Raw genomic sequence first — 22,645 nt, forward strand, 5'->3', positions numbered from 1 at the left:
GTCTTTTTCTGTCCTTTCTTGGAGGGAACAGAGGCTAGAGTGTTTCTGTTGGTGGTGATTTTGTTTGTTGCTTTTTTTTTTTTTTTTTGCTAATTTTGTCCCACCCCGTAAGAAGCCATGCTAACTAGAGGAGCCCAGGATTGCTGCGTCCAGACCCCCTTCACCCCCTTCCTTCTTGCCCCGTTCTAGCTGTTTGCTTTGGATCCCATCTCGGTGTGTGAAGGAGAGTGGAGGGAGGAGTTTCTCATTGCACCGGGAGACCCTGCTTCTAGGCCTGGAGCTCTGAACAACGCCACTTCCCTTTACCAGGCCGGGATGCTGGCGGCCGGGGAGGCAGGCCGGCACCCCGGGAGGTGTGGCCTCCGGCAGCTGCACCCAGGAAGGGGAAGCCTTGAGCGGGGCCCTGAAGGCTTGGCTACCCTGACTTCTCCAGTGAGGATCTGAGTAGGCTCCGTGTGGAAATGCCCACAAAACATTTGCAACCCCCAAGTCCCCTGGTAGAAAAATCTGGCCAATAGAGGCAGGACCTCCCTGTGCACTGCGCTCACCGGGAGGGGGCTGCCTCCACAGACCACACCTCTCATGGCTGGACGTTTCCCCCTTGACTCTAGGGTTGTCCAACCCAGAGACAGGATGCCAGCACTCTGAGGAGCTGTCTGTCCCCTCTCCCACCTCCCAGGACCTGTCCCCTCTCCCACCTCCCAGGACCTGTCCCCTCTCCCACCTCCCAGGACCTGTCCCATGCCCTGTTTCAGAACTGGGGACCTCCCAAGGGGGTCCCTGTTCTGACCCACGAGGCCCGGCTCCTCTCTGGCTGAGCTGTTGGCTGGTGAGAACAGCCCGCCCTTAGGGTCCTGGTTATGTGGGTCCCCTGGTCCCTGGGAGGTGGAGGGGGCGATGCAGAGAGCGGAGGGGCAAGGGCAGGTGGGCACAAGAGCAGCAGAGTCAGAAGAGGGCGGCAGCATCTCAGACCACGGCCGAGGAGGAAGATGGGGACGCCGAGGAGGCCGCAGGAGAGGACGGCGAGGAGGGACTGTTCCAGAACAGCCACCGCCGCTTGGGCTGCCGCTTCAGGTGGAGATAGTCCTCCTTCTCGCGCTCCTTCCGGGCCCGCTGGTAGTGATCTTCCTCCTTCAGGTACCACACGGGCGGCCAGCGGTGCTTCTCAAAATACTCCTGGTTTTCTGGAGCAGAACGCAGGAGGGCTCGGTTAGAAGGAAGGCAGACGGGGCGAGAGGAAATCCTGGGACGTGACGGGTGTCCAGGGACCCGCACCCCGACCCTGATGCCCCGGGGACCTGTCAGCCAGGAGCACATCCCAGGACCCTGGGCCACGAGGGGAAGCCCCTGCCTTCACAGAGCCCCCGCCTGGCTGCAGAGCTCCCTAAAGACAGTCCCATGGGAAGGACTCAACGGGGGCTCCATGTGTCTTGGGGATAGAACAGGCTGGGACGAAGAATGAGGCAGGGAGCAGGTGCGGCACGGCGGGGCTGAGGCAGCAGCATCCGGCAGAGCTGAGGGTCTGAGCTGAAGGGGCCATGGGCCGCAGGAGGGTCAGCCCGAGAAGGCGAGGCTGAGGGGTAAGGACTGATTCCGAAAGGCGTAGGGGGCCACGGGACGTTTGGAATCAGGGGAGTGATGTGATGGGGGCCTGGGCTTTAGAAAGAAAATGCTCCAAGGATGAAAGGGAGAGCATGGGGTGAGAGAAGGGTAGGGCGCAGAGACACCCTGGGAGCAGGGAGGGGGGCCCAGCAGAGTGGAGGTTGCCCAGTGCGGACCTCAAGGTCACCGAGTGGCAGGAACTCGGGGAGGCCAGGGACGCCTCTCCCAGGTGCCCATGCAGTTCCTGTTGGGCCCAGGACCTGACCCATTCATGACGCAGAGGCTGAGTCCCAGGGCCTCAGAGGCCATCTGGATCTGTGTGGCCGAGCTGTGGCTTGTGGTCACTCCTACCTTGTGAAACCAGTGTAGCATCATGAGCAGAATTACAAACAATTTATGTCTTTTCTATGTGGGTCCTGGGTCACCATGTAAAATGTAGTTCTTATCGTGGAGTCCTGTCCAGGAAGTCTGAGAAAATACCTCTAGTCCCACACCCTCTTTATGCGTGTGAGGCACAGAAGCCCAGAGGGTGGATGAGCTGCCACAGGCCCCAGCGGCCCGCCCCACCAGGCCGGCGCTTTTCCCCTCTGATTGGCTGGATGCAACTTTGCAGGCTCCTTCCCTCCTGCAAGGTCAAGTTAGGCCCAAGGGCCTTTGGCAGCTTCCGGGTGCCCTGGGGTCCGGTCGGAGATTTGGACCAGGGTTGACCCCTTCAGCGTGAAGCGGGGGATCAGCAGGTCCTGCCGGGGATGCTCACCTGGGGACATGGCCTTCATGTCTCGGGGGAACTTGCGGCACACGTTGTTGTAGTTGGTGCAGATGTGATGGAGACACCAGTCCGCCAGCTGGTACGCGCAGTGGAACTGGGGAAACAGAAGGGCGCCGTGCTGGGACCCAGGGCGGGGTCAGCACGGGCGGCTCCGGTTGCTGTCAGAGCAGAACCTTCAGGGCAGGTGGCAAGGGCCCTGCAGTGAGTGGGAAAGCCCCCTGGAGAGGCACACCACACACGCTCTTGGCACCACCATGACCACCACTACCACAACCACCATCACCACCATGACCACCATCAGCACATCACCACCATGACCACCACCACCACCATTACCACCACCACCACCACCACCACCACCACCACCACCATTACCACCACCACCACCACTATCACCACCACCACCACCTCCACCACCACCACTATCACCACCATGACCACCACCACCACCATGACCACCACCACCACTATCACCACCACCATGACCACCACCACCACCACCTCCACCACCACCACCACCATGACCACCACCAGCACCATCACCACCACCACCACCTCCACCACCACCACTATCACCACCATGACCACCACCACCACCATGACCACCACCACCACTATCACCACCACCATGACCACCACCACCACCACCATGACCACCACCACCACCACCACCACCACCACCACCACGACCACCACCACCACCACCACCACCACCATGACCACCACCACCACCTCCACCTCCACCTCCACCTCCACCACCACCATCACCTCCACCTCCACCACCACCTCCACCTCCACCACCACCACTATCACCACCATGACCACCACCACCACCATGACCACCACCACCACTATCACCACCACCATGACCACCACCACCACCACCATGACCACCACCACCACCACTATCACCACCATGACCACCACCACCACCACCACCACCATGACCACCACCACCACCATCACCACCATGACCACCACCACCACCACCACCATCACCACCATGACCACCACCACCACCACCACCATGACCACCACCACCACCATCACCACCACCACCATGACCACCATGACCACCACCACCACCACCACCACCATCACCACCACCATCATCACCACCACCACCACCACCTCCACCTTGATTCTAGGGTTGTCCAACCCAGAGACAGGATGCCAGCGCTCTCAGAAGCTGTCCCCTGCTCCCACCTCCCAGCAGCTGTCCCCTGCCCTGTTTCAGAACTGGGGACCTCCAAAGGGGGTCCCTGTTCTGACCCACGAGGCCCACCACCTCCACCACCTCGCCTCTGTCCTGTGCCAGCATCCATGGAAATCCCTGGCCCTACGTTGAGGCTTCCTACTGTGTCCGCCTCCTCAGATCTTACTCCGGGCGATGTCTTCTCTTCCCCGGCCAGGGCCAAAGCAGTCTACACTAAGGTGCTGATGACTGGGCTTAGAGCTGACTTTCCCAGGTGTGTCTGCAAGCCTCGAACCTGCCATGCTCTAACTCCAGAGCTGATCTTTAGTGCTAGAAGGGCCGGTGTGGGGGATTCTGCTAGTTTGTATGGGAATAAGGAGGTGGGCAGTTAATTTTAGATGGGAGTCCTGCGTGTCCCTTAACTGACCTCAGGCAGGCAGCAGCCATGTCTACACCGGAGGCTGGGGTTCGCTCCCCTACCCGATGGCTGCCTGAAGTCTCAGCCCCATGCTCCCATGCTCCATGCCAGCTCTCCTCTTGTAGGTCAGAGTGCATCCTCAGGCCAGGAGGAGGAGAGGGCCTCTCCCAGTCAGGGAACTGAGTCTGACAATGGGTTTCCTTCCTTCCCACCCCCCCCCCTCCCCTCGCACTGCCAACGGGCAGACAGAGCCCCAGGCTGAGCCTGAGGAGAGACCCTTCCCTGGCCATCCTACCTGAGCCAGTTCCAGGAACACAAGGACGTCCCCATCGATGTCCACCATCATCTGCGTGGCTTCCATCAGCCCGGTCACGGTGTACTGCTCTGTGACACACACAGCCGGGGATCAGCTGAAGAAGCACATGAGTGGCCCTGTGCTCACTTATACCCCCCAGCAGGGGCCTGCTGCAGGGCAGAGAGAGAACAAGGCCAAGGGCAAGTCCCAGCAGGCCCAGGAAAGGCCGCAGGCGAGTAGAGTCGGCTCCCACCAGCGAGGTAACCGGAATTAGAGCAAGACTAGCCCAGCGGAGCGGGGTGGGAACGGAAGGAGAGTGTTGGTATTGTCTCAGAGGATTTTTCCAAGCTACGTATGCTGCTCCAAATAGTCTGATACATGTAGGGTGAAAGCCCCTCATGGAATCAGCCACTGCCACTGCCAGAGGAGGGTAGGCAGTCAGGTTCACTGAGAACTATGAGTTAGGACTCCGGATTAAACCTAGCTGCTGGTATTAACTTAAATTTTAGAACAAAACGTGTACTAATGTTGCATTTTAAGTTACTGTTTATACTGAAGAAGTAAACACTTTTAGTTTATACTGAATTTTAACAGTATCAGTATAAACTCCCGAGGTATTTTATCTTTAAAAATATGTTTCCCAGCTCAGTCCTAGCGACATGGAAACAACCCAGCGGCAACAGCCCTCGCAGCAGCAAGGAGCATTCCTGGTGCCCAGGCTGCGGCCCCGAATGCCATTTCCGGCTCTCGGGAACCAGGATCTCATAGAGGAAGGGCTAATTCGGGGTCCGGGGCAAGAAATGAACACACGGATCCTGGAACACCTCATGCCATAGAACCAGAAGCACAGCAACTCTGGAGCCAACTTGAAGCGACTCGTACTGGTTAAAGGTTCAGTACCGTGTTTGAGCTTCAATAAGGATAAATGCAACCATTTGAAACCAATCAAGTATGTTCAATCTAAGGGTTCATAATAATACTTAAAAACACCTAATTGGTCACCCGCAAAGGATGAAAGGATAGGAAACAAATTTATCTTGAAATCTGGATAAAAGGAAAGAATCAAGCAGTCACCTGCCTCTCCTATTTGAATTGTGCCACTGGTTAACCAAACAGCAGGCGAGGAGTTTTTTCTCTTTTTAGAAATATTCCAACAGAGAAACAAAGGAGGAATGATTGAATTGGAGCACTACCATTTCACATCTAATAAATGAATGGGTCCAGGCAATGATACTCAATGACTGGTAACATCACGACAAGAGAGAAAAGCACAGACACAACCTATGAAGTTGTCTTACCCAAAGAAAACTGAATGTGAATGTGATCTGGCCTCTATGTCTAATAACCAGTCTATGGGAAGAATGGTGCTACACAGAAATATAATCAACTAAAAATCTAAATTTTCTACATCAGTGGGTGTTTTCCAACAAATAGTTGCAAGGGGAAATGTTTCTCTTTCTCTCTCTCTTTTTTTTATCCTCACCTGAGGCTATGTTTTTGTTGATTTTAGAGAGAAAGGAAGGGAGAGGGAGAAAGAGAGAAACATCAATAGGTTGCCTCTTGATGTTTCAATAGGTTCCTTCACCCTGACCGGGGAAGGAACCTGCAACCTGAGTATGTGCCCTCACTGGAAATCGAACCTGTGGCACGGGATGATGCTCCAACCAACTGAGCCACACTGGCCAAGGCAGGAAAAAATTTTTTAATGAACAAGGTACCTATAGATGAAGAAAAAACTTTAAAAGTATATAAAAAATAAAACCATGCTATAGTGATTAAGGATGTACACTTGGATGATAAAACTATGAAGAAGACCAAGGAAGTGAGGCCATAAAAAGCACCTCCCAAAAGAGTAATAGGCAAAGAGGTAACTCCTGGGGAGGAGGGAAGGACTGTGATTGGGAGGGACGGCTGGAAGCTTCTAGCTCCTGATATGGGTCATTATAATAATTCATTAACCCTTTGCACTCGCTTGCTTTTTTCTCGAGCTGCTACCGATGCCAACCGTGTCGAGTCACACTCGACATCCGAGTGCAAAAGGTTAAGCTGAACATATGTGTATTTGTGTTATCTATAATGATAAAAGGGTAATATGCTAATTAGACTGGATGTCTTCCGGACATCATTCCAGACATCCTTCCTGACGAAGCCGGGGCTGGAGGGAAGCCAGCCTGGGTCCCGGGTGCCGGAGGGAAGCTGGTGCCAGCAGCCGGGGAAAGGAAGGCCTACTCTTGCACGAATTTTTGTGCATTGGGCCTCTAGTATTTAATAAAAATGTTTTAAGTTTGAATTTATAACTTCAGAGAAAGCATATCTCACAAAACATAAAGCATCACCAGCTATACCATACCCGGCATTTTCTGCTGATCCTTGACAAGGTATACACAATACATTTTTGTACATGATTTCTAGCGTGCATAGACCATTTATTTCATGGGAAAAGTCATTCAAGATTATTTTCTATGAGCCTTTTTGTGCATCACTGCCATTTAACATTTTTAATGGCTCCCTCGTGAAAATTACCCATGTGTGCTTAACCAGTAGTGTCTATTTGACTTGTCTCTGGTTGCCCACCATGATGAAACAAACTTACAGAAGCATCTTTATATACTTTTTTCCTTTGAGTCATTTCTCTGGAGAGAGTCTTTCTAAAGTTGAATTACTTGCCCAGCTGGTGTGGCTCGGTCGTTGAGTGTTGACCTATGAACCAGGAGGTCATGGGTCTATTCATGGTCAGGGCACACGCCTGGGTTGCAGGCTCGGTCCCCAGGAAGGGGTGTGCAGGAGGCAGCTGATCAATGATTCTCTCTCGTCATTGATGTTTCTATCTCTCTCTCCCTCTCCCTTCTTCTCTGAAATAAATAAAAATACTAACTAAATAAATAAAATAAAGTTGAATTACTTGGCCCAAGGATGTGGACAGCCTATGTGCGGATGAAGACCGCACCACTTTTCGTGAGCAGTGCGGACGCCATGCTGCTACAGCGGTGATCTTGCTCCCTGCCCTTATGCCCTCTGTGTCCCCAGCTGGGGCCCCTGGACGCCCTCTGCAGGCTCAGCCCTTACCATTCCGGTTCTGATCAATGATTTCTGCCGTCTTCCTATGACCAAGCCCTACCTTATGACCATTTCTCATCATAAGATTGACGCTTCCCTCATATCTGAGTCCCAGATTTGATCGTCTGCCCAGGGCCCCAGCAGCTCTGACACTGGGGCCTTCCCTGAACCTCGACCCAAGGTCAGAGGCCCTGCTCCCTGCCCGCCCGCCGACCAGCCAAGAATAAAACCCCGATATCAACACCGGTCTAGGTACCAATGCCAACACCAACACCACACAGATTCCAATCCAACATCACCAGGTGCTGTCTGTCTGCCTGCATGGCTGGCCCCGACTCTCATGGTCTGCCACTTGGCTTCCCTCTCGCCTCAGTCCCTGTTCCCCCTGAGGGCCCTCTAAGGCTGGTGCCTTCCAAAAGCTGAGCTCCAGCCCTGGCTGGGTGGCTCCGTTGGTTGGAGTGTCTTCCCATACACCAGAAGGTTGCAAGTTTGATTCCCGGTCAGGGCACACACCTGGGGTGTGGGTTTGATCCACAGTTAGGGATAATATGGGAGGCAACCAATTGATATTTCTCTCTCTCTTTAAAATCAGTAAAAAAATAAATAAAAAAAATTCTTGGGTGAGGATTAAATAACAACAACAAACAAACAAACAAATAAAAGCTGAGCTCCAGCTCTCATAATCTTTTCAGTGAATTAGGAGTGCCAGGTCAATGCTCATTGTCTGTTTTTGGAAGAAGAAAGAGAAAATAAAGGTGGAAGAGAAAAGGAGGAGGAAGAGAAAAGAGAGAAGAAGAAAAAAGGGAGAAGAAGAGAAAGAAAAGAATGCAGAATAAACCAAGCAGATTTATGTGACCAAACGAGACAAAGAAGAGGGAGGAGGACCAAAAGGTGGAACTGTGGAGTCCTATTCTCTCTGACCCCTCAGGCTTGCCTGAGGGAGCCACGCTGAGTGGGGCATCAGGCACTGGCATCTCCTGGAGACCGTTTTGTTGGGTGGGAATCGCCTTTGGATACGACCTACCAGTGACTCCATCGAGCATCTTTTGCACACACACTTCTTCACATCTGTGTCCTCGCCCAACCCCCCATACACGTCAACATGCTTCCTTTAGGTAAGCGGGTCCCTTGGTGCTAGGCTAGTGGTGAATCCCCGAGGAGGAGACAGGCGAGAGAGGCCAGCACTGCTGGAGGGTGCCCTGCCTCCACCCCCCACCCCCTGCCCCAGAGGTCTGTGCACTCGTCAGTCACCTGTGAGGGCAACCAGGTGCGGCAGGCAGAGGCGGTTGGCCAGGATGATGAGCTTCATGTCGTCCAGGTCGGGGCTGGAGGTGAACATGCCGGTGTACAGGTACTCCAGCACCGCCCGCATGCAGCTCCTGCTCGTGTGCGGAAACACTACCTGGGCCGGAGGAAGCAGCCGCAGTGAGGTGAGGTCGGGCATCAGGAAGAGTCACTCAGTTCTGAGAAACTCAGAAGACCCCGCCCCACACGGCCAGTCTCCCCCAAACAGGGAGCCACCCCTGTGCAGCCCCTGAACCTGCTGAGGAGCCCCCAAAGGCCTGTCTCCCAGAGAGACCACCTGTGCTAAGGCCATCTGCTGGCCGCACCAGGGAGCAGGGCTCTAACAGCTTTTAAAGGGCCTGGTTCTCACTGGCACCCTCCCCAAGCATCCTGGCTTAGAGGCTGCGGGAAGCAGTCCTCAGGTCACCTACACCCACACCCTGGCTCCTCCCAGCCCTGCAGGCAGCAGAGCAAGTGGGGTGTGGACAAGCAAGCCAACATCAGCTGGCTTCTCGAAGCTGCTACCTTGGGCCTCCGGGATGTGCTCGGAGCAGCGCTGCTGCGACAACTGCTTTCTCTTGAGACGAGTCTCAGGCTGCGCTGGGAACCGGCTAGAGCTTTGCAGCTGCTTCTATGGTAACTGAGAAGTGCTCAGGACTGGCTGGCCCTGGGGCGTCAGAGTCCCTAGTCTCTCACTTAGCAAATCCCAACCCCACGCCCACTTCAAGGATCAGAGAGACCCACTCAAATCTCAACCTCGGCTTAGCTTCTCTTCCGAAAGGACTTCCTTCCCGGAAATCCTAGGAAGTTCCTCCTCCGTGTGGCAGGGACTGTGCTGCATTGCTCTCAGTCCGGTTTGCCCTCCAGGTACTTGGCGAGCACTCTCTAAGGGGCAGCGCTGGCTGAGGGGGCGCCTGGCTGAAGCAGAGACCCAGTCCCTGCACTCAAGCCATCCCAGGCCAGTTGGGAAACCGCGTGTGCACACTCAGCACTTTTAAGCAGCTGCACAGAGTAGCACTTTGTTAACTGCAAGGCTGCGTTAATGAATAATTAATGTAATAGAAGTTCGGGGAAGATGGAGAACACCACGGCCACGGCCTAGGCTACTCTGCTGAGCTGGGAGAATGCAAAGAACAGACTCAAAAGAGGGTCTCTAAGGACACACTGATAGGCCCCTTCCAACTCCGCTGACTCTCGGTCCTAAGGTGAGCTGGAGTGGCCACGATCAAAGGGAAAGGGGACCATGTGAAGCCTTTTTTATTTCCTGTATTTTGATGCTGTGGCACCTGGAGCCTTGCTGAGCAGGAGGGCCTGTCCCACCCAGGGCTAGCCAGCTCCTACAGACAGTAAGGGAATCCCTTTTGAATGCAAACCAATCAATCCAGAATCCCCAACACTCCCCACCCCCCCCCCCCCCCCCGCACCTCCTTGATCAGCTCACACTCCTAGCCACTAGCCACCTGCCCTAATCACCCCAGAGCCAGGCACCAGAAGCCCCTATGCCCGGAGCCTGCTACATTAACCAAGCCAGCCCATCGGAGAGCTTACCCTGCCCCTCCCTCTCCCTCCTTCCCAGGAAACCACAAAAAAGGCCATTGCCCACAGCTCCCCTGGCTCTCTGTCTCCTGACCAACCCTGGTGCCTCCACATGTGCTCCATCCCCCCACCCCCCCCCGCCCACGTGCGTGCGTTCTCTGATTAGATCTGTGCATATAAAAATGTATCTTCTCAATGGCAGTCTCAACCTGATCTGTTATGTTCACCATGCCTCAATGAATAAAACTTACATTTGAAAACAGTGATGGGGTCAGCCGGGGACACATTGAACTTTTTTTCTAGTTGTTTCATATGCGTCAGGGAGAAAGCAAGGTACAATGTGGAGTCAGAGGTTCTATGTTCAAGTTCTAGCCTCTCCTTTCTACTTAGACAACTTTGCACGAGTCATTAACTTCTGGGGCCCTCACTTCCCTTCTGTATAAAGTGGGAATGCGGAGCCATGTACAAGAGGCATGGGTGAGGCGACCTGAGATACTGTATTGAAAGTGCTTTCTAAACTACAAAGTCAAGATGTTACTATAATTCCATCCTGACATATTGTAAGTCCTTGGCTATGGGCACCACCTCATAAACGTCCCTCAGGCCCATCACACAGTGAATGCTGAGGAAAGCACCACGAAATGGCTCATCTCAGTTGCCAAGAAGCCTTACCTCCCTGGTGGAACTCTCCACAAACGGCCCCCCGAACATGGCAGCCATCCAGTCACAGCTGGAAATCAACAGGGGCTTGTGGGCGCTGATGGTGCCGTCATCCAGGATGAAGGTCACGTCTGCCCAGGAGGAGACGAAGCATCACGTGAGGATGTGGTGAAAGAAGGTGGGACAACCCGCCCCGAGGGTCGACCCTGCCCCCCCTCGACAACACGCCTCCTTCTGAAGCCACAGCTGGGACGCGCCACGTGGCCACACGCCCAGGCTCCAGGCAGAGCCAGCGCCTCGCAGGGCATCCGCAGCTGGGTGCCCACCGGAGCCCGGGCTCCTCGGAAGGCTACTGGGAGGGCACCCCTCTGCCTTCTGCCTGCGAGTTCCTCAGCGCATTCCCTACCTGAGAAGGTGCCCTTGGCCAAGCACTCCTTCACCCGGTTGGTCCGGCGGACGTGGAAGGCCTTGGTGATCTCCTGGTTCATGAAGGCCTCGTTGTTGAGAATGTTGGCCACCATCATGCGCAGATCGAAGACCTCCAGCAGCTCGGCGATGTGGGCGATGTGCATGAGGTCCCGCTCCTTCTCGTCCAGCTCCCCCGTGTACAGGTACTTGAGAACAGCCCGGAAAGGCCCCGGCTGGATGGAACTGTCCATTTTGACCACCACCATCAGTCTGGATTTGTAGGTCAGGGGGTCTTCTGCCATCTCCTCCTGGATGCTCAGAAAAGCTCGGCTCCAGGAAGACAGCACGCGGCCTCTCCCAGGCAGGTACCCTGTTCCGTTGCCCCGTAAGATGCCGTCGCTGGTTGAGGCCCGGAGCCCAGCGGGACCCGAGCCCGCACCGTCCTCCACGCTCTCGCACACGTCAAAGCTGGCAGCCCGGAGCAGGAAGTCCCGGCCGTGGTGGTGGTGATGGTGGTGGTGTGGATCAGGGTGAGCCCGGTGGTCCTCTGGGCGGGGGCCCCCTGGCCCCGAGGGGCCCCCCAGCTCCCCGTCACTCAGGTCCATGAGGAACAGGTCGTAGAACTTGGAGGAGGACGTGGAGAGGTAGATCTTGTGGGCAAAGATGCGCACCCGCTCCTGCAGCACCAGAATGACGTCCGCACACAGCGGGTCCTCCAGGAGGTGGGCGGGGCACTCCTCACTGCTGGAGGGGGGGTCGGGCACCACGATGATGGGGGGAGGGGGCTTGGGGGGCAGGAAGGGGGCCTGCAGCAGAGGCCGCTGCACGTTGCGGAGGTGGGACTTCCAGAACTGCAGGTGGCGGCGGGAGATGAGGGCCGCACGGATGGCGTTGTCGAAGACGTCCTTGATGCCGAACTGGGCCACCACGCTGGTCTCATAGTAGGGGATGCCCAGCTCCTTGGCCACCTCCCTCCCCTTCTCGGGGGGAAGAATCTCATTGGGCTTGATGGGCCTGGACGTTCAAGAGGGTAAAGCAAAGTCATGTTGGGGAGGATGGCGGACAGGGAGAGGCAGGTCCCTAGGGCCTGCCTGTTCTTCACCAGGCTTGGCAGGGGGGCGGGGGAGGGGAGAGAGCCTCTCCCTGGCCTCATCCCTGCCCTTCTTGGTCCTAATGAATCTCTGCCCTTTCTCCTTTGTCTGACCAAATCCTGCCGGTCCTCAAGGCCTACCTCCAGGTCCCTCTTTTCCAGCACCTGTCAGGCCCCGGTGATGTCCCGCTCAGAGCAGTGTTAGCACTACCTCTCCCTCTGGCAGTCAGCATGCAATATTCCACACTGGCTTTTAACGTGTTCTCATATTAACACATTGCGGACCAGTAGTTTCATTGCTAGCTTTACCCAGTGGCCAGGTAAGTGTCTATTGAACGAGTACAAAGAATCTTTTACATAAATGTTAAAGTCATGCTTTAAAATTAAATACCCACTGCATTTTGAAATTATTTAGTACATGTTCTTACAAGCTAATATCTTTTTAAAGAAGTCTCGTGATTGGCCACAAGCCTTAGAACAGAAAACACGAGAATTCTCGTGATCCGTCCGCAATGTGTTAAGTCCATCTCCCAGCAAGATAACCTCCTTTCACGAAAAAACGGCTTCTCTCCTTCTCTCCTCATAGTGTGTAAGAGATGAACGGATAGACAAGTGAATGAATAGACGGGTGGAGTGAATGAAAGACAGAGCACTCTTGGCTCCCTACGCGGACTTGCTTCAAACGAAGGGAGAGATGTAAGGCTAAGTGGATTCCCTCGGGGCTCCGCAGGGAGCCATGGAGACACCCCCTCGCTCTGTCTTCCTCATTGCCCCCTCCCAGGCACCAGCACCCCTACCTAGCCAAGGGGCGCCTGGCCCTGTTGACAGCCTCCAGGTCGGCGTAGCGCAGGTCCAGCTGGCAGCCCACCAAGATGACAGGTGCCCGGGGGCAGAAGTGCTTGATTTCTGGGTACCACATGGTCTTGACATGGTGAAGGGAATTAGGGTTGGCAATGGAGAAGCACAGAACCACCACGTCGGACCTGGGGGTGGGAGAGTGAGGCCTGGGGCAGAGAAAGCTGGCAGAGTCCCTGCCCCTGGAACCAGGGAGAACAGGCACACCCACCCCAGCCCGACACTGCAGTCCCCTGTCATGTGACCTGTGCACACGATCTTACCTAAAATGTATAATAATAGTACCTCTAATTTATGTAGCTCTAATTAAGTGTTTTAGAGCTTTCGTTTTGACCTACTGGCTCTCTTTTTCTCTAGAGACTGAGAAAAACCGTCTCTGAACAGCTCCCCTAATTGCCCCAAGTCACAGAGCTAGTCGGCAGCGGGGCCGGGACTGAAACCAGGCCTCCTGACTCCAAACCTGCTCCTCGCACCTCCCGGCTGCTCCCCGTGAGGACCCGCCAGGCCTGTCTGCCCTACTCCTTCCTCCCAGTTTGATTACACTGAGTGGCCAGATTATTATGATCTCTGAACGCATAATAATCTGGCCACTCTGTATATGTGTGTGTGTGTATATATATTCGTGCATGAGGCCCGGTGCATGAATTCGTGCATGGGTGGGGTCCGGCCAGCCTGGCCAGGTGGAGGGGACATGGGCGGTTGGTTGGCCTGCCTGCTGGCCAAACTCCTCTGGTCGAGGGGACAATTTGCATATTAGCCTTTTATTATATAGGATATACACTGAGTGGCCAGATTATTATGCTGGGGATCATAATAATCTGGCCACTCAGTGTATCTCAGAGCTGCTCTGCTTTGGGGGAAGGGGGGGAAGGGGGGAAGCCCGCCCCCGGGCCCCCTCAGGCAGCAGAGGCCTCCTACCTCCCATACGCGAAGCGGCGGTCTTTGTGGTGGTCTCCAAAGGTGTCCCAGAGGCGCAGGGAGACGCTGACGTCGTCTACCACATCTCGGGAGCGTTCCAGAACCTGTGGGGGAGGAAGAATGCGATGGGCGTCAAAGGCAGGAGTTCTTGGGGCCCGTGTGTCAGCTCAGGGTGGTGCCAGCTCACCCCGGAGGGTCCCAGGCAGCATGGGGGGTGAAGGGCAGAGTGAGCACCGCCCCCATGTGCCCCACACAACCTTTCTATCCAGGTGCCTTCTCTACAGACTCAGTAACAAGAGCACCCTCCATGCCACCCAGGAGGAAAGAGAGTCTAAGCCGGCAGAGGGTCATGGGGGTTCCCAGCGCCACCTGCAGATCACCTGTCTGCCAGCCTCTAACCTTTCGGTATCAGCCAGCACTTTCCTTCTCTCAGCTCTCATCCCTGCAAACCCCACCCCACCCCACCCCCTAGGGCTCCCCCTTCCTGGGGCTGGGATTGCACCAGACGCTGTGCCCAGGCATCAGGTCAGCCATGCTAAACCCAAATGGTGGAGGGCCACCCACACTGGGGTAGGCTCCCCTCAGCCCTCCGTCCAGGGCTCCTTCCTCTTCAGCTGCCCCACCCTACCTACCCCACGGGGCTTCCGTGAGCTCAGCACAGGCCAGGGCTGGAGACGCCAAGCAATGGCTTGGGAAGAAGCCCGGAGGCCTTGCAGCCTTACCTCCTGGCACACCCGATACTGGTCGATGGCCCAAACCGTGGGCACATGGGTGGCAAGCAGCTGGTACTGGGTGAGGGTGGCATTGCAGGCCCGGGCGCAGATGAGCCTGGTCTTGCCCACGGCGTTGTCCCCCACCACAACGCACTTGATGGTCTCTACGTTTGGCCTTTCATAATCCATGTCAGAATCCATTAATTGGGACCTGGGGGAGAGGAGAGAAGGGGTCAAGACGGCTTCGCACACCAGTTCCCACGGGGCCGGGGCGCCCCTCTGCCAGCCGCTGAGCCGAGAGGAGGAAGGAGCGGACAGCTTTCTGGGCAGCAGAGCCCACTCAGCCTGAGAAGAGCCTTTCCACCGGAGGAGCCACGTGCCTCCCTCTGGTGGCCGCCATCCTCCCCCTGGGCTTCTCGATGGGGGCGGCCCGGGAGAGAACCCAGGTGGGGCAGTCCTGGCTCCCGCAGAGGGAGGAGAGCCTGCCCGGGAAGCTCACTCATCGTCCACGCTCCTCGGCCCGCAGAGCACCAAACAGCTGAGGGAAGCAGAGTCAGGGCCAGGGCCCACCCCTTCCCAGCACGCCCCAGGGCAGGGCCACTTTAAAATTTAATGGGCTTGTCAGAGCGGGAGGCCGCTCCCCTGGCCTCCACCTTCGCCTCTCCCCTTCTCCGGCTGTGGATTGCCAAGCCCCCAGCTCCCTTTATGGCGATGCCAGAGCTTCCCTCCCAACCTGTCTGGGTGGGAGGCTTCTGGATGCACCTGAGCAGCCCACGGGCCTCCCGTCCCTCCTGTGGGTCTGTCACGTGGCCTGCGTGGCTGGCTCACTCCGCGGCAGGCCCAGTTTCGAGATGGAGGTAATGGGTAACCATGGGCCAAGGGCGATCCACTCCATGGCCAGTGGGGCTTGCCATCCCCTATCCAGGCCTGCCCTGCAAACATCCTCCAGCCAGCCTCCGAAAGAGCGAGCTACACCCCCTTTTGCACCTCCCATTCCTAGGGAGAGAGGTTCTCAGACTAGGCCCGCTCCCCCCGCCCCCCAACACACACACCAACAGACACCTGACACTCCTAGAAGGAGACTCCCTAAATTGGCTGCAAGGGCTATGGGGCTGCTGGGTGGAGGGAGCACAGGGTCAGAAACGGGCCTGGGTTTCTGGGCAAATGCTCGCTTCCGTTTCCTCCTGTGTTGGGCGGAGAGGACGAGGTGTGTCCACCCTCAGAAGGGGATGGCTCAAATGAACAAACAGAAGGACCCCCTATAATCCACATGTCATGTCAGGGTTTAAAGAGCTGTCACCAGGAGGGGCGCTCGGCTTGAGGGGGCTTTCGCTGGCAGCCTCCCGGCCGGCACCACCCTCTCAGAAGCTGGGGCAGAGCAGGCATCATTCGCAGGCGTGACTACCAGGCCTCGGTTTGGTCAGGGTGGTTGGTCTGCCCCGGCTCACACGCCCTGTGTGAATGAAACCCGCTGGGGGCTGGAGCAACTTGGAGAAACCCTTCCGAGCTCAGAGGAGTCTGGAGGCCGTCCAGGTGCCCTCACTGCTGAGCCACCCAGTCCGAGCGCCAGGCCACCAGCCGCCGCCCAGGAGTGCCATTCCTGCCGGGCTGTAACTGGATGCCAGCATGCAGGAATGCGGAGTCAAAATATCCAAGTAACGATGGCAACTGGGGTTTGCGCAAGTGGATGCATCTCAGCGACCTAAGCAAAAAAGTGCAGCAAGGACTTCTCAATGAGACACGTGCCTCCTCCTTGGAATTTTACAGCATCTGGACTCGGAACAGCAAGGGTCTCCACGCAGGCCCCACCCCAATTTCCAGAGTCACTGCATCATTCCTCTCCCTTCTCCACCCCACCCTCACCTTCCCCAGGGGGCAACCTTTATTGTAACCACCACGCCGCCTCCTCCCTGCTCTCCCTCCCTCCGGAGCAGAGGACCAGGAACCCAGCTTTGACCGCTCCTGGACTCACGCAGGCAGCTGGGAGGCTGTGCTGGCGCTGGGAGGAATCATCTGGGTTGTGGTTTCTGTTTTATCAATTGAAGAACAGAACAGATAGAACCCCAAATACAAACATAGACACAGCTGTAGGAGAGAAAGAAAAACATACTAGCCAGGAGAACTTCTTTCTCCAATTTAGATGCTAGCGCGGGCGGGGGAAGGGGGAGTGTGAGGAGGCACGGAGAAGGAGGGTCAGTTCTTAAGTCCAGGAGCATCCTGATGGCAGGGAGGATGCCGGAACAGCAGAGCAGTGCTGGTCCAAGATCAGCAAGTTTATGATAAAGCACTCATGGCTTCCTATGGAGGTGGTGCTGATGCTGTGGCTACCAGCTCGCATCCCCACGGGTCATCTTCCCGCTTCTTGTCCAAACTTTATATCCATCCCCTCAAGCCCTGGTTTCCCTTTTCAGACCGCCCTGACCATGAAGAGCCTCACCATTTGTGACGGAAAAGGAGTGTGCTCTTTACAGAAATGGAACTGCGAGTCAGAAACACTGGAGTTCAAATTGCCTTATGCACACGGGGTCACGTAGGGACAGCCACCCAAGTAGGAGAGCGACGCGCGCTGTGCTGTGGGTTGAGACACCAGACCCCGCTGGTTGCTGCTCAGACTGGACGGCCCCTCTCCATCCCTTCCTTCCCCTGCTCCTCCTTCGCGTCCTCCCTATTTTCATCATTCTCACCCCCTTCCACCCCTGTCCCAATTGCCTGACTGGTAAACTTCTTTGTCATATCTAGGAAAGGGCAAATCCCTTCACTTCTCTGGGTGTCAGTGTGCCCTTCTGGAAAATGGGTATGAGGGCTTTGGATGAAAGTCTCCTGAGTCTTGGTAAATTTGTGCCAGTAGAGGCTGGGCCGAAAGAAGGTCCTTGCCTTCTTATGTAATGTGGGATTATATAATGCTAGATTACATATCTATATGAGTAATTATAATCACACTTTAAGATACAGCCTGGCCCAATCGAGCCAGCAGAACTCTTAGTTTCATCGGGCCTGTCTTAAAACAAAGATCCTACTGCACTGCAGCTAGCCCGCCACCAGCATCAATGTAACTTTTGCCCTAAAGTATTGCTACTTTACTGTATCATTGATGATGGGTGACGATATAACCCACTCAATGAGCTTCTCATCTTCCCATTTCCTTCTGGCACTCTCTCCTTCGATGACTCTTGACTTTTCTGCACAATTGCCTCATCCCCATGCCTTCCGAGAATCCTGAATAACCTCCGTGAACGACAGCTTCCATGCCACCCTGGCCTGGCATCACAACACACAATTCCCTCCTCTCAGTGATCCCAGAGTCACCTAGATGCTCCCTCCGCACCCGGTCCCATGATCCCTGTTCCCTTTCCAGAAACAGCCTCTTGCCCACTGCTCTCCCAGCTCTTTGTACTCGGGGCAGAGCAAAAGGCAAGGTGCGCTCAGATTACCTACAACCCTCACTGGCTCCCAATCCCACCCCCACACCCCTACAAACACACTTTGCAGAGCCCAGAGAAGCCCCCCTTTCCCTTCCACAGCTGATGGGAGGCTTGTTCATCTGTGGCTGCCCTAGTCTGGTTGTCAAGGAAACTACAGAATCTCCCTGGGAGCCTGGCTTGTCTCCTAGCAACCAATATCCCACACCTCGCATCTTACCAAATGGGTAAGGGAGGAATATCCTAAAAATGAAGGTAAAGATAAAAGAGGATGGATGGGAGGGAGGGATTGGGGAGAGATGAGCAGAGAGGGTGGCCTTCAAATGAAAGGAGGCTCCGACCAGAGTCTCTGACATTGTAATAGGAAGGAAAACAGAGAGATGAGTCCCCGGGAAGACCCAGGGGTCAGCAAGGCCCAAAGGGATCTTGAATGACCATCTTAACAAAAACGCAAGCCTAACACAGACTAAGCCTTCTCAGACACCTACGACCAGTCTGGAGATTTCTCCCAGTAGTTTGCCAGAACTCAGATGCACAGACTGCAATGTGCTGGGTTGAAAAAATATATACATATCTGGAACGACAAGCAAAGCACCCAAATTCCATTGGTTTTTAACGGAAACATGTCCACCACTCTGGACCTTTTTTTCCTGACACACACACACACACACACACACACACACACACACACTAAAAATAAAAAATTTAAAGAGGGAAGGGGGACGGGCCTCCACACACCAAGGCAATCAAGTCATCTTCCTTTCCCCCAGAAAAACCCGGAAAAGATCAGTCCCTTGCCGCCTGAGACCCCAGCAGCTGCAACTATAGCCCAGGGGAGAGTGGGAGCCGCCGAGGAGAAGTCAGGAGGGGCGCAGACAGGGCCCGGAGGGCGCAGGAGGGCGCAGCGGCGCGTTCCCAGAAGCTGTTTGCAACCCGGCCATAATAGAAATTAATCATTTACTTACACCACTACATGTGACGGGGTGATTTCTAGTGTAAGGAACACATCGCTTCCTGCTAAGCACGCTCATTTTAGTGAAATGTCTGGGTCACTCCGCGCGTGCAAGTTAGGACGATGCCGGCGCCGCCGCCGAGCTGCTGCTGGAGCTGCTGCTGCTGCTGCTGCTGCTGCAGGCCCGGGCCCTGGCGCGTCAGATCAGAAACTCCGCCCGAGCAGCCGGGGCCGGACGGCGGGCCGGGAGCGGCCGCGCGCGCGCCACTGCAGCCATCGCCTCTTCCGGATCAGCATCTCCCCGCGCCCCGGGAGCCCAATGTCATGGAGGCGCGCCGGAGCCGGGCTGCGCGCGGCCGCTCCGACCTCGGGCGGCCGGGCCGCACCTCCGCCGCGGGTCCTCGGGCTGCGCAGGCTGGAAGCGGCGCGCAGGAGCGGAGATGGGGCGAGGCCGCCGCTGCTCCGCCCCGCCCGCTCCGAAGGCGCGGCCGCCTGGACGCCTAGCGCGGCAGTCCCCGGGACCGCTGGCGACCTCCTTCTTTCATTCACAAAAAAAAGGAAAGGGGAAAAAAGAGAGAGAGACTCGGGAGAAAAAAAAAAAACGGGGAGGGGAGTGATGAATTGCACCAGAAGGCTGGGTGACAGACTCCGCCCACCACAGCGCGCCGTTGGTGGAAAGGGATTGGGGGGCGGGGAAGGGGCGGGGAAAGAAGGGGATTGGGAGCCCCGGCGGCCCCGCCCACAGCGCCGCTCCCTCCCTCCGTCCCTCCCTCCCTCCCTCCCTCCCTTTATTTCTCCTCTGGGGGTGGCAGGGCGCAGGTAGTCTTGGCTTGCTCCCAGTGCCCGGTTGCGCCCCTCTACCTGGACTCCCAAGGAATTTGCCCCTTTCCCTCCGGGAAGCTGAGAAAGAATTCCAGGAGCCATCCTAGTGAGTCCTGAAGAGATGCGAATTAGAGGAGGAGAACTCGACGTTTTTCCCCCTGTCCTTTAAACCCAGCCCTCCACTGCTTGCCCACGAGGCGACGCGACGGAGACAGCGTTTCTGCCGATGTGGGCATTTTCCTGGAGCCGAGTGTCCTCTCCATCACCACCCCTGCAGGGGCAGCCTGGGCTTCGGACTGGGTGGGTCCCAGTGCCACCTGCACCTGTTTCCCCCCTAAGCCGTCTCCCCCTCACTCTCCTCCACCAGTTTCCACTTCCATCCTACCCCCATACTATTGCCGCCTGGAGTTCACAGTATCTTTGACCTCTGGAAAAAAATACCCCGAAGACACTAGTCCTGGAGATGGTACCTAACACACCTCTGGGCTCTCTGTATCAAAGTACTCCTCTGTAAAATGGAGATAGCATCTGTGATATGAGTGGTCCTCAAAGGAAGTTTCCATGTTCAAGGCTAGTTTGCCTATAATGATGTTGACTGCTAGTAATTACAGTAGTTAGCTCAGTCTGGTTTTATCCGTCTTGTCGTTTACCTCTGGATACTTTTTAAAGCCCAGAGTGGCATGCCTTTCACTTACCCCCCTCCATCACACCTCCAACTTGTGCTCCAAAAATGCAAATCCACTCTAATACTAGTTTATGCAAAATATGATTAGGAAGAGAAATCCATTGCCAACCCCCCCCCCCAAAAAAAAAGCCAAATTTAAAAATGAATTTTGCACCATCTGAAGCATGTTCCCCAGTGGGTATAATTGGAAGTTGCCCATCAAGGTATTCATGATAAACATGCTTCCCCTGCCTCCTTTGAAATCTACCTGGAGCTGAAGAAGAGGTTGAGCATGAGCGAGGGCGAGCTACCTCACACTTCTTTCCAGCTTGGACTCACTTTCCATAAAACAGAAAATAGTGTCTTGAATACATGCTTAGGAGAGAAACAACCACATACATGTGTATTCTTGCCACTTGTTCGGTGTTGAAGAGCCTCAACCCATCATCTCTGGGTGCTAGAAGTCACTTCTTGGTGGTACCACGTGTGAGTGTGTGTGGGGGGGGCGGGGGGGGGACGAGGGGGTTGGCAGAGCGTCTTCCACCAACACCCTGTTCCCCTCACCAGCTCCAGAGTGCCATCCTATTGCCTTCACCTTTCACAGGTCCAGGCAGCAGGCACAGCCCTGGACAGCACAGAGCAGGAACACAGACGCCCTCTACCCAAAGCCATGGGGCTGCTGGGCCTGCAGCTATGGAGCCAGGACCCTCTCCCTCCTTGTAGAAAAACCCAGCTTGGGAACCACAGTGCTCAACCAGGCTGGACTGTCGGGGTTCAGAGGGATAAGTTTGGCTGAGTAAAATTGCACCCCCTGCCCACGCTCTGTAAACTGTCTTGGGCAGAGCCAGGTGCTCTGCTGGGGAGGTGGGGAGTCACCTTGATTCCCAGCTCTGCTTTCTGCCCACAATCCCCTTTCAGTTTTTCTTCAAAACGAAGTCCTTCCGGACTACATCACCTCTCAGGCATTCCCAGTCACAGCCCCACTCAGCCCTCTCCCAGCGTCACAGTCCCTCCAAGTCCCCTCCTCCTCCAAAACCAATTCCCTCCCTCCACCCCCTGACCCTCCAGTCTTTTCCACTGTTGAATCATCACATCCATGGCCCACCCTGGTCTGTCTGGAGGCCTCTGCACACCTGCCTCGGGCCAGTCTACGAAGACCCCGCCTGGCGTTTCTCACTCCCAGCTCAGTGACCGGGCTCTCCAGGCACCAGCTCCCAGCATTTTCCTCGCACCAGGGCGATGGAAGATTCTGGATGCGAGGGGCAGATCACCAGCTAGCTCCAGCCCTCAGCCTCTGCCTCATTTGTGGCTGATGCCAGGTCTCCCAACCCAGCCCTGGCCTTCAACTAACTCACCCCTCCTACCTATTTAAGACAGACTCGGAACCTTGGCTTCCGGGCCAAGGGTCTGCCTACCACATTTGCTCCATCTTTGCCCAGCCCTCCAATGCCGGAATCCTGCAAAACAAGGACATTCCCCGAGGCTGGGCCCCTCACCAGCAACCAAGGAGTTATCAGAGCCCTGTCCCAGTCCCCAGCTCCCAGCCTTCAGCAGTGGCTCATGGCACAGGGAGCTCCCTCCCTCCCTCCCCAACCCCACCCCGTCCCACCTCAGCTGCAGAGTCCATTTTCCTTGCTTCGGGTTCCTTCTCAAGTCAGGCCTGGTGGAGGCTTTTTCAGTCTCCTGGCCTCTTTCTCTGCCTCCTCTCATCTTCTGTTATGCATGCACGCACACCCCCACACGCACCAGCCTCCTTGCCCATTTCTTTGCAGCGCTTCAGAACCAGCTGTTGATTCTCCCACTAGCTAGCTGTCCTTCCACTGGTGGGCCTGGGCAATGCTCTGCCATGGCCTGGCTTACTCACCCCAGGGTGGGCACGGGGGGGGGTGGGCAATGTGTGGCTGCAGCCTGGGGGGCTACTGGCAGCCTAGAAGCAGGAGTCCAGTCTCCCACCTCCCCTCCATCTCTTCCCTCACCAAAGCCCTCTT

The 22,645-nt window shown here is 55.9% G+C and overlaps 1 protein-coding gene across 1 annotated transcript; it reads right to left on the reverse strand.

Annotated features, from left to right (window-relative positions):
• Positions 1 to 737: 737 nt before the first annotated feature.
• RHOBTB2 (Rho related BTB domain containing 2) lies at positions 738 to 19,716 on the reverse strand. The gene is made up of 10 exons (XM_079772401.1): positions 19,185 to 19,716; positions 14,810 to 15,011; positions 14,088 to 14,191; positions 13,112 to 13,297; positions 11,223 to 12,238; positions 10,829 to 10,947; positions 8,588 to 8,738; positions 4,280 to 4,368; positions 2,360 to 2,465; positions 738 to 1,184 (listed from the first exon to the last, which is right to left on the reverse strand). The coding sequence occupies exons 2-10, from the start codon at positions 14,999 to 15,001 to the stop codon at positions 967 to 969; spliced, it is 2,181 nt and encodes a 726-aa protein (XP_079628527.1). The 5' UTR covers positions 15,002 to 15,011; positions 19,185 to 19,716; the 3' UTR covers positions 738 to 966.
• Positions 19,717 to 22,645: the final 2,929 nt, after the last annotated feature.

This window comes from Cnephaeus nilssonii (assembly GCF_951640355.1).
Source record: "Cnephaeus nilssonii genome assembly, chromosome: 5".
Taxonomy (NCBI): Eukaryota; Metazoa; Chordata; class Mammalia; order Chiroptera; family Vespertilionidae; genus Cnephaeus; species Cnephaeus nilssonii.

Bases quoted from the DNA above. Each gene is read 5' to 3' on its own strand.
- RHOBTB2 (XM_079772401.1), bottom strand. From the start codon at position 15,001: ATGGATTCTGACATGGATTATGAAAGGCCAAACGTAGAGACCATCAAG. The intron at 13,298-14,087 runs GTAGGAGGCCTC...TCCCACCCCCAG, and splicing joins CGCCGCTTCGCGTATGGGAG to GTCCGACGTGGTGGTTCTGT. The intron at 12,239-13,111 runs GTAGGGGTGCTG...TTGAACGTCCAG, and splicing joins GCCAGGCGCCCCTTGGCTAG to GCCCATCAAGCCCAATGAGA.